This window comes from Festucalex cinctus, chromosome 4 (genome assembly GCF_051991245.1).
Source record: "Festucalex cinctus isolate MCC-2025b chromosome 4, RoL_Fcin_1.0, whole genome shotgun sequence".
In the NCBI taxonomy this organism is placed as follows: Eukaryota; Metazoa; Chordata; class Actinopteri; order Syngnathiformes; family Syngnathidae; genus Festucalex; species Festucalex cinctus.
This window is the reverse complement of record NC_135414.1, coordinates 28,227,169-28,241,044: the sequence shown is the minus strand read 5'-3', so window position 1 is coordinate 28,241,044 and position 13,876 is coordinate 28,227,169. Positions and strand designations below refer to the sequence as shown.

General features: G+C 42.3%; 1 protein-coding gene across 1 annotated transcript in view; it reads right to left on the bottom strand.

Moving 5' to 3' along the window:
- Positions 1-13,876, bottom strand: part of gse1b (Gse1 coiled-coil protein b) — a 184,878-nt gene that overhangs the window by 126,601 nt on the left and 44,401 nt on the right. Inside the window, exon 2 of the mRNA XM_077520065.1 lies at positions 1,851-1,989. Within this exon, the coding sequence (XP_077376191.1) occupies positions 1,851-1,989 (139 nt within the window). The remainder of the gene's footprint in view (positions 1-1,850; positions 1,990-13,876) is intronic.

Below are 13,876 nucleotides of genomic sequence, written 5' to 3'. Positions count from 1 at the left end.
GTGATAAAGGTACTGGAGTCTTCCTCCTGAAGGCAAATGCCAAATAAAATGAAGTACGCCCCCAACCGGCACCAGGTGGTTCTCCACACCCCCGCGTTTAGGTAATTGCAATTGTCTTGAAGTGGCCAGCAGCCAGAGTGGAAACGCTGCCAAGTCCAGCTGTGATGTTGTCATCACAATACACTGAAAGCCTCATCTCGGAACAATTACATCTGCAGTTTGTGTTGACGCATAGATAAACACGTGTCAAGGACACACAAACATGAATAAAGGTGAGCCTCTAAATTAGCCCTTTGGTGCAGCTATTTTAGTGCATCAACGCTGTGGCCAGTGTTGTGCAAATTGCAGGGTTGACCAGAAATGAAATGCACACAAGCCCAACTAGACACCATGAAAAGTTCTCATCATCTTGTTCATGTGTGTGAACATTCCGCATGTAACGATATCCAAACATTACGATACGATATTATCACGATATGAAGGTCACGATACGATAATTATCACGATATTGTGGGGAGGTTGGCGATATTTAAAAAAGATCTCAATGTTGTAAAAAAGAGAGCTCATACTAATAAAAAAAGCACAATATTGTGCTTTTGTACATAACAGCAATGCATATAAACCACTTGCAATCTCTAATAACAATATTGAGGCACTTGTTAATGCAAGCACACATAGATCGCTTCACAAGCAAATCAAGCAAACATAGAAGGCCAAAACATCCCTAATGAAAATTAAATTGCACTAATAAACTAGCCACTAGAGGGTGCTAGAACTGCACAAATGTAAATCAACCTGACTTCTTTTTAACAGATGTGTTCCTTTTAATATTGTGAACTTGACGACGACGACATTGTGGCAGTTTTAATATCACGATATTGCCCTTATCGTGACATCCCTAGTGAACAGGCCCTTTTGCCCACCCGAGTCGAGGAAATGGGACGTGCCATGTCAACGTGAGCCACAATACAACCAACATGATGGAGACCACTTAAATAACTCATGAAAACGCAGCTCTCAAGCCCCGTGGGGCCCGCTGAGAGTCATGTCGAGCGCGAGACTCCGACGTGCGTGCCTGGCTTCGGACCGCGGCCTTTGTCACGACTCTGTCAGAGACCAACTTGCGGTTTTTAGATGGCGGGTCGGCACGCGTGTGTTTTGTCGGAGAGAGCGCTTGTGAAAGGCTTTCTGTAAACGACCGGGGGGGCCCTCGTGGCTAAACAGAAAATAGCCTGAGAGAAAAAAAAAAAAAAAAAAAAAGGGAGGAAGCCTGAGTAGGCAGGGATGTTGATCTAGAGAGGCAGATAGGAAAGTGTTGGGATGGAGGAATAAATAACATGAAGACGAGTGTTTTGAGGCGGTAAGGTTCGTATCGGAGCGCCAATACGAGGAGACAAGCAGCGCTTTTCACTAAACACATAGAGCCATCGCTTTAGGGCGCACTCACCCATACGCATCGTCAAGTTATCCTTCTTTTTAGGTCACGCTCCTGCTATAGTATGAAATCTTCATTTCTTATTTTCTATTCAACAGTTACCTCCGTTTCCAGTCAAGGAGCAGAGCAATGAAATTAAAGCGTTAGCCAAAAAAAGACAGAGTCAGTAAGTGACAGAAGCGAGAGGAATGTAAAAACGAGAAAAACACTGCGAGACAAACACAATTCGTCCACAATTTTGATGCATGCCTCACATTTGTATACAATTATCAGCATACAGTCATTGCCACCTACGGCTTGGGCGCCAACCGCTGGCACGGACGTGCCCAAACTTGGAAACACAACGAAAACATGAGCGTAAAAACCAAACCACAATTGTCTTAATCTTTGGCATTCGCGACAGAGCATGACTCACTGGAACATGGGCGGTCGACTGGCTCGGATATCTCTGGCTCCGAGGTCACGGGGTGAGGAGTGCGGTCACCCGCGGGCTGGGAGGTCTTTAAGTTTTCCTCCTCGCCGGCTCTCGTCGACTCCTCTGTCACGGTGTCGGCCTGAAAGATGGGAAGAGGTTTTAACTTTGAGGGGTAACTGCAACACAATGACTAAAGTGAATTTTTATGGAGCAAAATTTTACTCCAAAAATACTATATTCGGTCCCAGTCTGAATAGAGTAAACTACACTTGGAAGAGAGTAAAATATTCAAAAAGAAATTTAAAAATAATTCAAGGCTTGAGGAGCGATCGCAGAAACCTTCAGGTTGGGAGTCGGCCGATCTACCTGCTGAGCCATGCCACTCCTACTTTGTGCCAGTATATCGCAGGTGAAATCGTCGCACCTCCAGGAGAGGTGTGTCCAAAATGGTCTCAAGTGTAAAGTTTACTGTTTAGGCTGGATCCGAATATACCGCATTTTCCGCACTATAAGGCGCACCGCATTATAAGGCGCACCTTCAATGAATGACATATTTTAAAACTTTTTTCCATATATAAGGTGCTACAGTAAAGGCTGGGGTTACGTTACGCATCCATTAGATGGTGCTGCGCTAAAGTTAATGTCAACAAAACAGTCAGATAGGTCAGTCAAACTTTATTAATAGATTACAAACCAGCTTTCTGACAACTCCATTCACTCCCAAAATGAATAAACAGCCGTTTTATTATTTTCTCTAAGGTAAAGTATTAGTATTAGCTAGCGATCCAAGATGGCGGGATCTTCTGCACGAGCGTCACCGATCGTGCAGGGTCACGATAGCGTCTTGACAGCGAGACCTGTTGCGGCTCAATATTGATCCATATATAAGGCGCACCAGATTATAAGGCGCATGGTCAGCTTTTGAAAAAAAATGAAGGCTTTTAGGTGCGCCTTATAGTGCGGAAAATACGGTAGTCTTATTTAGAGTAAAATTTACTCTACGAAATTTACTGTGCAGACTAAGAAATTACCTATCATCATCAGCATTGATTTATCAATTAAATCACTACTCTGTATTAAATATAAAATACATAAATACACACACAACCAACAATAAAGTGTTTGAAGCAAAACTGCTGAACAGCAAACCAACATTAAGTGCAAAAATTCATATAGAACGTTTTTTCACAAAAATCAACTCAATCAAAATGTTACTGTGAGTCTTTTCTGAAAATTTTGGCGGGCTAACCGCCCATCCTAACCTCGCTCTCGCGAGATGAATTCTCGCGGTATTTGTGAGTTCACAAACTCCGGAGAATACATCTTGTACCGCTCTCGCTGATAACCGCCGTTCCCGAACCACCAATCACAGAGCGACATTGTGTTTGGGGGCGGGATATGCAACTGTGATGAAACCAGGAAGCCAGTGCCGACGCCGGAGCTAACATACAAACCTAACATGGAGGAATGGACGCTGCAATTAATTTTGTTCTCACAGAATTACTCACCGTTTCTTTGTTGAATGTTGAACAGCGAGAGGTGCTTCGTGTATTTCTAGCTGGTAAGATGTTCGTGCTTTCCCCACTTTCGGCAAGAATGAACACGAAATTTTCACCCGTGGCCGTGATTGGTTAAAACAAACATGTAGAATACCGCATCGTCCAATCAGCTCAAATTCTTGTACAGAATGTCCCGCCTTTTCCCGACGAAATTACTGTGGAGAGGTACCAGATGGATACTGTATGTAATATCCATCTGGCTATTGCCAGGTTATGCTCATCCCTGATATGAACAGAATGATTGTGTATAATTGGCCATTCTAATGTATCATCATCCGGCTCATCATTGGTGCACCTAACAGAAATGCTGACATAATCATCCCCACGATAAAAAAAAAAAAAAAAAAAAGACGACGAACGGGAGGAAGAAGAAGCGGATGCAGCGCAGGAAGTATCCCTCCTGTGAAGTTACACAAGTCACAAAGCAGCTGCAAATCAAAGACATAAAGAGCAGCGCTGACAGCTTCGGTCTGTTTGTGGATGTGCTCTGGAAGCCGGGATGAGCCTCGAGGAGGGAAGGCGATGCGACCACGAGCAGCAGAGGGAGAAGCGGAGCGTGGCTGTCAGAGAGGAAGGACTTTAAAAGGAGCTTCTGCCATTGATGAGCGGCAGGGAGACAGCAAGGTAGGTGAGGAGCAGGCTGAGACAAAGAACGCATCCTGGGCTTATGAAGTGATCACCCAAGCTGGAGACGGAGACTCAGAACCACAAAGCCCTGAAGACTGATCACACTCATACCCGTACTTAATAAAACATTTCCAGCTTCATGCAAGTCAACACTTCTTAATGTAAGTCTTCTGAGAACTCCTTTGTGTTACCCCTGGCAAGATTTCTGGAGAATCCAAGACTTAAAAACTGGTTGCTATTCATGGGACAAGGCAGCTTTAACCAGTCTGATCGTATTGAGATATATCTGTGCACAAAGACGCTGTAGAATAAACAATTCCTGTGAAAACTAAACAAAACAGATGTTTGAGCTCAACACAACATATTGGCCCTTAACTCATTTACTCCCAATAACGTATAAATACGTTTTTTTTAATGTACTCAGTGTCCCAAAGACGTATTTATACGTTTTGTTTTGTTTTTTTTATGCTAGAGCATACAGAAGGCTTTGATGCAGCCTCTCAACTGCAAAGAACGGTTGCAGAAATGGTAGTTATTAAACAAACGGGCAGCAGGTGGCAGCAGAGCAAAGGAGATCAACCAGGGCCATGTAGAAAAAAAGCTCAATTACTTACAATTTTAAATAGATTTGTGAAAACTGATGAAACTTAGCTCTCTTCTAATGCTAATCGCTGCAAAACGTTAACAGATAGAAACATACTTTTTTTTCCTGATGAAAGAAGAGACTTTAATCTTTCTTTTGATGGGTTCCATCCTTTTATAGCAATAGAACACAATATTATGTGGGCCTTGCAAAATCTGTCAAAATCCAGTAAAACAGCCGGGAGCGAACGGGACTGCTTCTGTGAAAATGGCGGCGAGTGAATGAGTTAAAGATCAAGCAGGGATTCCGAAGATTTGATGCGAAAACCTTACTACCATTGCTCTCACATGACTCATCATCGGCCATCACACTTGTTATTTACAGTGTGTCACGTTCAACAACTTGAGTGTTCTTTGCGGGCACGAAGAACACGAAAGCTTCAGTTACGAAGAGATGTCATTTAAAAGCCTGATTCTGGATTGAGCGATGACGAATGCACACTCATGTTTGAGTCACAGTGTAAAGAGCGGCAGCGCACGAGTCAGGAGGTGAAATGAGAAATATCAACTGAGGTAATGCTAATTGAGGTTAATTCCACTGTTGTGCAATATCTCCTCTAATCGGCAAGGAGGACTCTGCTGATAATGGAGGACGCAGAACCACAGAAGGAGTCTGCGGGCATCGAATGAGCTGTCCCAAGCCATATTTCACCTCACATGCTCAAAAAGACATACTAAGAAAAGTCAAACAGAACTTAGTAAAGGGAAGACCGCTGCCATTCCCATTATTAACTAAATTGAGAGAGAAAAAAAAAAAAAGTACACTACCATATTTGTGTTTGTGATACCTAGCAAGCAGGCTACTTCCTGGTTTATGAAAGATGAATATGCTATCGTGAAATAAGTGGCAAAAAGAGAGAAAAAAAAAAACAGCCCGTGATAGGGCTTTACGATATTAGAAAAGCATTGTGATGCTAATTGTTGTTAGAAAAGCATTGTGATGCTAATTGTTGTTAGCTTGACTATGGCTTTTTGCATGACTGGATGTTAGCATTAAGGTAGCAGTCGTTTGTTGTTTCATTCCTAGTTTTACAGCTCAATTTTACAGTCAACTACAATTGAGAGTGACAAATAAAACAAGCATGTTTTGCCTCTTTTTTTTTCTTTTTTTTTGGAGAATGGGTCACTAGCTGATAAAGTGCACACAGCCACCCCAGGGAAAAACAACAACAATGATACAATACTGGTACACCAATCACCAATCAAAAGATAATGAAGTGACCAATGATAGGTGTCTCTATAAATAACACCCACTGACACTGTGAATAGTACTGACTTGATCCCACACGACATAAGCACATCCCTGTTGCCCACTCCAGGGACAAGCACTTTCTTCAGAGTCGAGCTAATCGATAACCGAGCGCCGTGCAGCATCTGCCATGCGACAACTGTAACATTAATTGACGGGGACGGATGTGTTTGTGTTTGTGTGTGTGTCACCAGCGAGGGTGAACCCATCTACAAGCACTGGCAAAGGTCTAAACAGGAAATACACACTCAAAGAAGTCGATCGGTTCGTCAGCAAGGCTGCCGGGGGAGATCAATGACAAGTCGAGTTGTCAGCTGGTGCTTTCACAGGAGGAGACTGTGTACATGAAACGCTCACGGTTGAGTTGCCACTGGACACTCCCATATTAGGTAAATCGTTGCATTTAATTGTGAGACGGTAAAAAGCTGTATCATAAATTTAACTATGTTTGTTGATTTTTGCTCTGGTGCAAAAACTGATGACTGGATAATAATGGGTGGATTAATCTGCTTAATTCTTATTCCACAAATACAATGTTAATCATAATACCGTGTTGACACGAATTGGAGGCACATAGAAACACATTTGGACCATTTTAAAGGGTTATAACTACCGTGAACATTGACACTACTAGTTTGATTAGCCAGCGTTGATGGTGTATTCTATGGTGTGTTAGCATTAAGCTAGCATCGTAAGATATGGCTTGGTTAAATACTTGATGTGTATTTCTCTTTATTTTATGTTTAAACTTCAACTGAAATGGCAATAAACATCTTGAAGCAAGCAGTTGGATTCTATTTACTGGCGCATTGACGCTAGTTTTCTGAGCCCGTCGTGTATTGTGTTAGCATTAAGCTAGCAGCCTTTCGTAAGATACTCAATCTGTATTTCTCTTTATTTGATGTGTAAACTTCAACTGGAATTGGAAATAAACATCTTGTAGCAAGCTGTTGGCCTCTTTTTTTAAAAAGAATTGTTTGCTCTCAGATGCTTGTTGTGAAGTTAGCTGTCACCGTGGCGCTTGGAACTCAAGTCTGGTCATTCACAGGTCAAAATAATTATATTTGTAAGAGCGGAATTTGGTTACAGCTCTTGTACTAGATCATATTACATGTGTATATTGTCCAATTGAGTATATGGACTAAGAAAATAATATCCTACAATCTGATGAAAAGACAAATAAGCAAATTAAGCCAGTTGGAAGAATGTGTTGTGTTATTGGCATTAGAGAGAAGCAAAGCAGATGCTTGCTCATGTAAAAATGTCATGGATTACCATTATAACAGCACTGGGAGTATATTCCTCCGGAGGGATACAGTGACTCTCCCTTTGGGATTTGGGAAGTCGAGGCAGATGTCACCCGCAGAACGTAACTGCCCCACAACGCCATGCCGCCATGCCGCCGTGCATATGCGCCGGCGTGTGCGTCTGGGTGCGTGTTTTGTGCGCGCCTCCGCTGACATTTCATCAAACGTGCTTGACATTTCCAGGGGATTTAAAGATTTGATCCCGTCTCTGTTTGCGAAGTTGCGCGCTGCCGGCGGGCGGCGCGCTTTGCCCGCGAGGGGGCTCGCCGCACACCATTTTGGCGATCTGGCTCACCCCCGGAGTGCGACCACTGCACCGCACACCGCCTGCCTTTTTTACAAATGACTGGTTCACTGCTCAGTCTTTTAGTTGCTACTTTCAACCCCCCCCCGAGCTGCTGAGTGTTTCTGCACGACTCAACCCAGGCAGAAGAGCGAGGACCAGAAGATATGAGAGAGAAGGAAGCGGATATGGTGTGGGAGGCGAGGAAAGCAAGAAAGTGTGAGCGAGAGATCTGTTTCTCCAGCTACAGGCTAGTTAGTGGAGCGAACTGACACACAATGACATCTCTCTTCCACTGAAAAGAATTTGCGTCTCTCTCTCTCTCTCTCTCTCTCTCTCTCTCTCAGCTGTCCCTCCATCGCTCTCATCTCTTCTCTCCATCGGCCCTGCGGCTCCAATGTTGCTTTTTCTGCCTGGATGGATACTGCGGCAGTGCTTGTCCTAGCCCAGGGCTCAGATTACACCCCACCACCTTATGTTGAACACACACACACATACATTCCTGATAAGCACACACGAACGCATACACGAGGAGGTCCGAGGTCTGGCTGGGGTTGGTCAAAGGCAAAAAAAAAAAAAAAAAAAAAGGCATAAGGAAGACAAACCAAAACAACCTCACACTCTGACATGGCGGCGCAAATAAATGTTTATGTACTGCAGGAGTGCATGCATACGCTTTTTTTTAGTGTATAAAAAATGACTACTGTGCTTTATTTTTGATTATACATGCAGCTACAAAATGCTACAACGTGGCAAATGGCTCGACTCCCCTAAAGCGAAACATGTAATGACACCTCTGATGCGCGGCCATATGTCTCATTTCAAACGGAAGCCTTTAAATGCTGAACTTCAGAGCAAAACATTACAAATGCTAAAGAGATGCAGATTTAATTAGCGGTACATTAAACGTTCGGATCGTTAAAATCTCTGACATGAGCCCAGAGGTCGTCAGTGTTGCTATCAAAATGTCGCTTTGACCTCTTCATTCACTCTCATGCTCGTGTCGTCGCTTTTGCCAGTCACAAAATGTTACAATGTGACACTTTGACGCACGTATTGCTTATGTGACAAAAATAGTTACGGAAAAAATAAAATACAGGACATCCAGTTTCTTACTCGCTAATGCAATTTAGTTATTTTTAAAAATGATGTAATCACTAAATTGGCGAAGTTACTGTTTATACCAGGGGTGTCAAACTTAAGGCCCGTGGGCCGGATCAGGCCCGCAAAGGGGTTTAATCCGGCCCGCGAGATGATTTTCTAAAGTAAAAAAATAAAAATAAAAAATAAAAAATAATAATAATAATAATAATGTAATGTCGGACTAATTAATCAGTCGGCCACTATCAAAATATATAAAATTTGTAACTTCACAAGCAGTCCTTGTACGGGAGAATCGTCCAGGATGTCATTATTTTATACACAACTCAAAGTTACGGTTTGTTTAATTTTAATCATAGACCGAAAAATGTGTTAAATACGACACAAATTCAATTACTGGTAACACAAATAGATATGACAAGGATTAGCATCCTTATAACGTCATTAACTGTGCCGCGCAATGCATTCTGGGAACAATATATATGAAAAACAGGTAGATTTGACACGTCCTGGACTCCGTTCGATTTGCATTTGTATTATTTTTTGGAACAATATGATTACAGTTGAGCTCCGTAATTTAGGGCTGGCACACAAATAGCAAAAATCTGCGTATAATTGACGGTAATCGTTTTTAAGTTATATACCGTTATTTTACTGATGCGTCCCACTTGGTAATACATTTTCCTCCATGCGGCCCCTGAGCTAACGAGTTTGACACCCCTGGTTTAGACCAAGTAATGTAATCAAGTTACTTTTTCAAGGTTTCTGTGGCAACACTGCTCCTTAGGCATATTCTGACAGAGGGCGGAGCTTAATGGAGAGTGTGCAGTGTTGTGGCACAATACCCCCCCATGCACATTCCGTGCGTTGTGATTCCTGCCTGCTCCCTTTACCAGGCCGCTTCCTTATGATGTATGTACACGCACGCGTGCGCACGCACGCACACACAGTTGGTGACAACTGCCGGGCTGCAGCGCCTCTCTCCCTGGTCTATTAGGGAGTCTAACAGGAAAAGGGTAAGTGCTATCGATTGGCCTCGTGGTCAGAGCAAGAAACAAGCTGACTATTAGAGTGCTTTCTTTTGAGCTGAGCACACATGCACACACTCGAATACGCGCACTCACACAGGATTTGATTTTTTTTTTTTTTTTTTTATTGCAAAGTCAGACTTGTACGAAGAAAGTGCAGATTCATATGTACGTTATTACTGCTTATTGTTAGGTGGTGATGTTAGCGGTAGAGTGGTCCTCAAAACATTCGTATTCATATATTTACTTTATCAAAATAAAATGATGAACTTATTCACTGCCAGCAGTTTTCACTGAAGTGATCCCTTTCACTCCCGGCTGTTTTACTGGATTTATTTTTTTTCTAATATTGTGTTTGATTGCTATAAAAACATGGAACCTACCAAAAGAAATATTAGCATCTCTTCTTTCATCAGAAAAAAAAAACATATATTTGTATCTGTTTCCATTTTGGAGCAATTAGCATTACAATACAGTTAAGTTTCGTCAGTATTCGTTCACATTCACAATAACAGCTTATTGCAACATGATCCTGGCTGATCTCTTATACTCGGCTGCCACCTGCTGGTCGTTTTTTTTTTTTTTTTTTAATTCTTTTGCAATATTCCAGTTACTTCACAAAGATTGGGGAATATCAAAATAAACATGATTGGATTTTTTTTTTTCCCCTGGTTGTCAGGAGGATATGAGATGGCGGGAATATAAGGATTAAGTCACAAGATGGAATGGGGATGGCCTGTAAACAGAGCTGTCAATCGACCTATGGACAAAAGAATCAGGACACTCGCAAACCTTATTTTTTATTTATTATCTTTTCTTTGCTTGTAGTCCTAAATAACCTTTAACCGAGATGGTGAGCCACAAGGCACTTTCTCGGTAACCACTGACCTCGCATTGGACAAAAAAATAAATAAAAAAAATGCTCATTCCAAAGTCTTGAAGAAAGTCTTCCCAGGAGAGCAGAGGTTGCAAAGTTGCTATTATTTCTCCTTGCTTTCAATTTAATAGCCGAGTGTCCCCATATTTTTGTCCATCCAGCGCATCTATCCAAAGGTGCACTTTTCCGCAGTAAAAAAGATCCTTTTGAGTTGTTTTTTTTTTCTTTGTGGAGACATTACAGCACAATTTAAGCGAGGTGAAAGGCTGGTGTCAGCCAAAAAAAATACAGCTTTGCTCATATATCTGTTGTCAGGCGGCAGGAAAATGTATACAGTGTGTAATATATTGAGCAGAGCGCAGCAGAACAACTGTATCCTCCAGGGGGAGAGCAGTAAAGATAGAGGGAGAGGCGAACATAAATATGGAGGGAGAGAGAGAGCGCAACAACACAAAGGGCTGCTTTCTGCTGGCTTGGTAAAGTGTGTCCAGGGGGCACACACACAAGCAACCTGTCATTAGGAGCGGCTTGCTGCAGATGCAACAATCTTGTGCGTGTGTACTAACTGAGTTGAGGTTTTATGTTTGAGACAAAAGCATGTTGTTCTCTTTGATGTATGCCTCCATCCGGATCACAACCTGACACAATCAACACTTGTGTGATAAATCCCCCCCTCCCTCCTCTATCCACCCCCACTTCTACCCGAGTACACCCCACCCTCCCCCCTAGTAGCTTCCTCTGACACCGACAAACACATTTCGCCGCAGCCTTCTGTCTACCAGCTGCCACGTTGCGCTCATTCATCAGAGCTATGATTAGCCAGCAGCGGAATGTCGTGTAGCTTACAGACGACTACGCACCCCCCGGCCCTGACCTCTCACCTTCGGGGCGACCCCGGGTCGACCCGGGGATGCGGCAGCTGCTTTCACGCCGCGGCCTACACGTCCCATTAGGCCACACGCCTGCTTTTACACACTTTGATAAGCACACACGCATGCACAGAGATGCTCACGAAACGCTCTAAAAACAGTTGGCTCAAAAACAACCCAAGTTAGTTAAAAAAAATTGTTTTCTGGGGGGGGGGAATTGGGTCAACTTTATGAGTTATTTAATTAACCCAAAAAGTTGGGTCAAATGAATAACCAATCAAACAACAACAACAACAACAAAATTGGGTTGATTTGTGGGTTATTAATTTAATTTGAACCAATGCTTTGTTTGGGTTAAATAACTCAAAAAGTTAGGTCCACCCTTTTTTTTTTTTCACCCAATTTAATCGGATTATTCAATTAACCCAAAAGTTAGGTCAAATGAATAACAATCTTTTTTTTTTCTTTTGTTTTCCTTTTTTTTAGGGTTGTTTTGTTTGTTATTAATTGTTAGAACTGCGCGCGCACACACAGGCACAAACCACAAAAGGCCTTTGCACATGCTAATGTAGCGAGGTGGCCCTTTTTTTTTTTTTTTTTTTTTTTTTTTTTTTTTTTTTTTATGAGATTACACAGTCATAACAGAGAGCGGGGTCGTGAGGGCCACCTGTAGCTTCGTGTCTCCGTAGCCTGTACGTATAAGTGCGCAGGAATAAGGGATCACGCCGCACACGGAACGTATCATATAAACCGTTCAAGAGCCAAAAGTGGCATTCGGTAGACACCGCGCATATGTTCGGCGTGCAATAAGACACTCTTTGTGTAAGCAACTCTGTGCGTGCGCGCGCGCGCGGGTGTGTGTGTGTGTGTGGGCCCCGGGCCCGCTCTGACAGCCCAGTGCTCGCCATCTGCTGGCAGTCACACCGGGAGAAAGCAACCGCATCCAAACAATGGAGAGCAATGACAGGCCAGGATTTGTGGAGAGTTTCATGTGTGTGTGTTGGGGGGGGTGCTATATGCATTTTTTTTTTTTTTTTTCCAAAGATCCAAATCAGCCCCAGTTTATGAGCATGTGGGTAGGGGCGTGGCGCTTGTTGATAGGCTGCCTCTGTTGCCAGGCGATAGATTAACAAGCCCAAATGGCCGTCTGAGGTGGACAGATAGCATTGAGGGAATGTCAGCCCGGGCGGCTGTCGTTTTTTTGTTTTTTTTTTCACTTTGCGCAATTACTGCACATTTCCCAACATGGTGTGAGTGGGCACGCGCGCGCGCGTTCACGGTTTGTTCTCCAGAGTTCCCCGAGTGCAAGTCGAACGCGGCTGTGGATGTAAACAGATGGTCAGGTGTTGGTAGGAAGCTGGCTGGCTGCATTTGACGCCAGCCTGCCGACAGCAAAGCATCCACCAGCTGGGGAAGAGGCCGGCCGGCCGGCGGCGAGTCCTTCAAAACCCGGCCAGGTGGTCAATAATCAAGCTGGAGTCACAGGACGATAGTTTATCATTCTATTAAGAATTTTTGGCCAAATCAATGTAGTCGGGCTTCTATGCAATGGAAGAAGGCGGGGGAAATAATCTACAGTGCGTTTTATCTCAAAGTCTGAATGAAAATACTACTCAAGAAAGTAACAAAGAAATGTTGTAATCGCATTTTACTGCGTATAAAAAAAAGTACTCTTTAATAATATTGTATAATAAACAAAATATCATAATTAAGACTTTACACGGATCCGATAGGCTGGTTTGGATCGCGGAAATTTTGCATTGTACGTAAAATCGGTCACTCCAGGAATCTTCTGTGCTGCCTAGGGATGTCACGATACCGGCAGCATCGTGATATCACGATATTAACACGGCCACAATATATCATCGTCATTATGTCATGATATTAAAAGCAGCACATCTGTTAAAAAAAAAAAAGATATCAGGTTGATTCCATTTTTGCAGTTCTAGCACCCTTTGGTGGCTTTTTTTTTTTTTTTTTTGTGCGATTTAATTTTCCACAAGGCATGTTTTGTCCCTTCAATATTTCAAATCCATGCTAGTCAGATGAAGTACATTTGTGTGTGAATATTATAATTTATTACTTATTAGTAATCGCGATATTTGTAGTTAATATTCAGCCACTATAACGGCTCCATTGTTCATGACTGATTGAGCAATGACTTGGCGGGCCTCTAGGGGGAGCGCCTCATAAGAGTGGCGGGGAAATGGACAGAAGTCTTCAGGCAAAGAAGACTCATGAGCTTAGTTTTATCATTATTATTACTTTTAATTTATATATGTTCATATTTTTATATTCTATTATATTATATATTATATTAATATATTTTTTATTATTATTATACTATTAATTGTTTTTTATTTTTATCTATTTATTATTAATTTTTTATTGTATTTATTCTCATTATTTTATTTTTATTTATTATTATTTTTACTAAATATTTTTTATCGTAGATTATCGTGGATTTATGGCCTGACCAATATA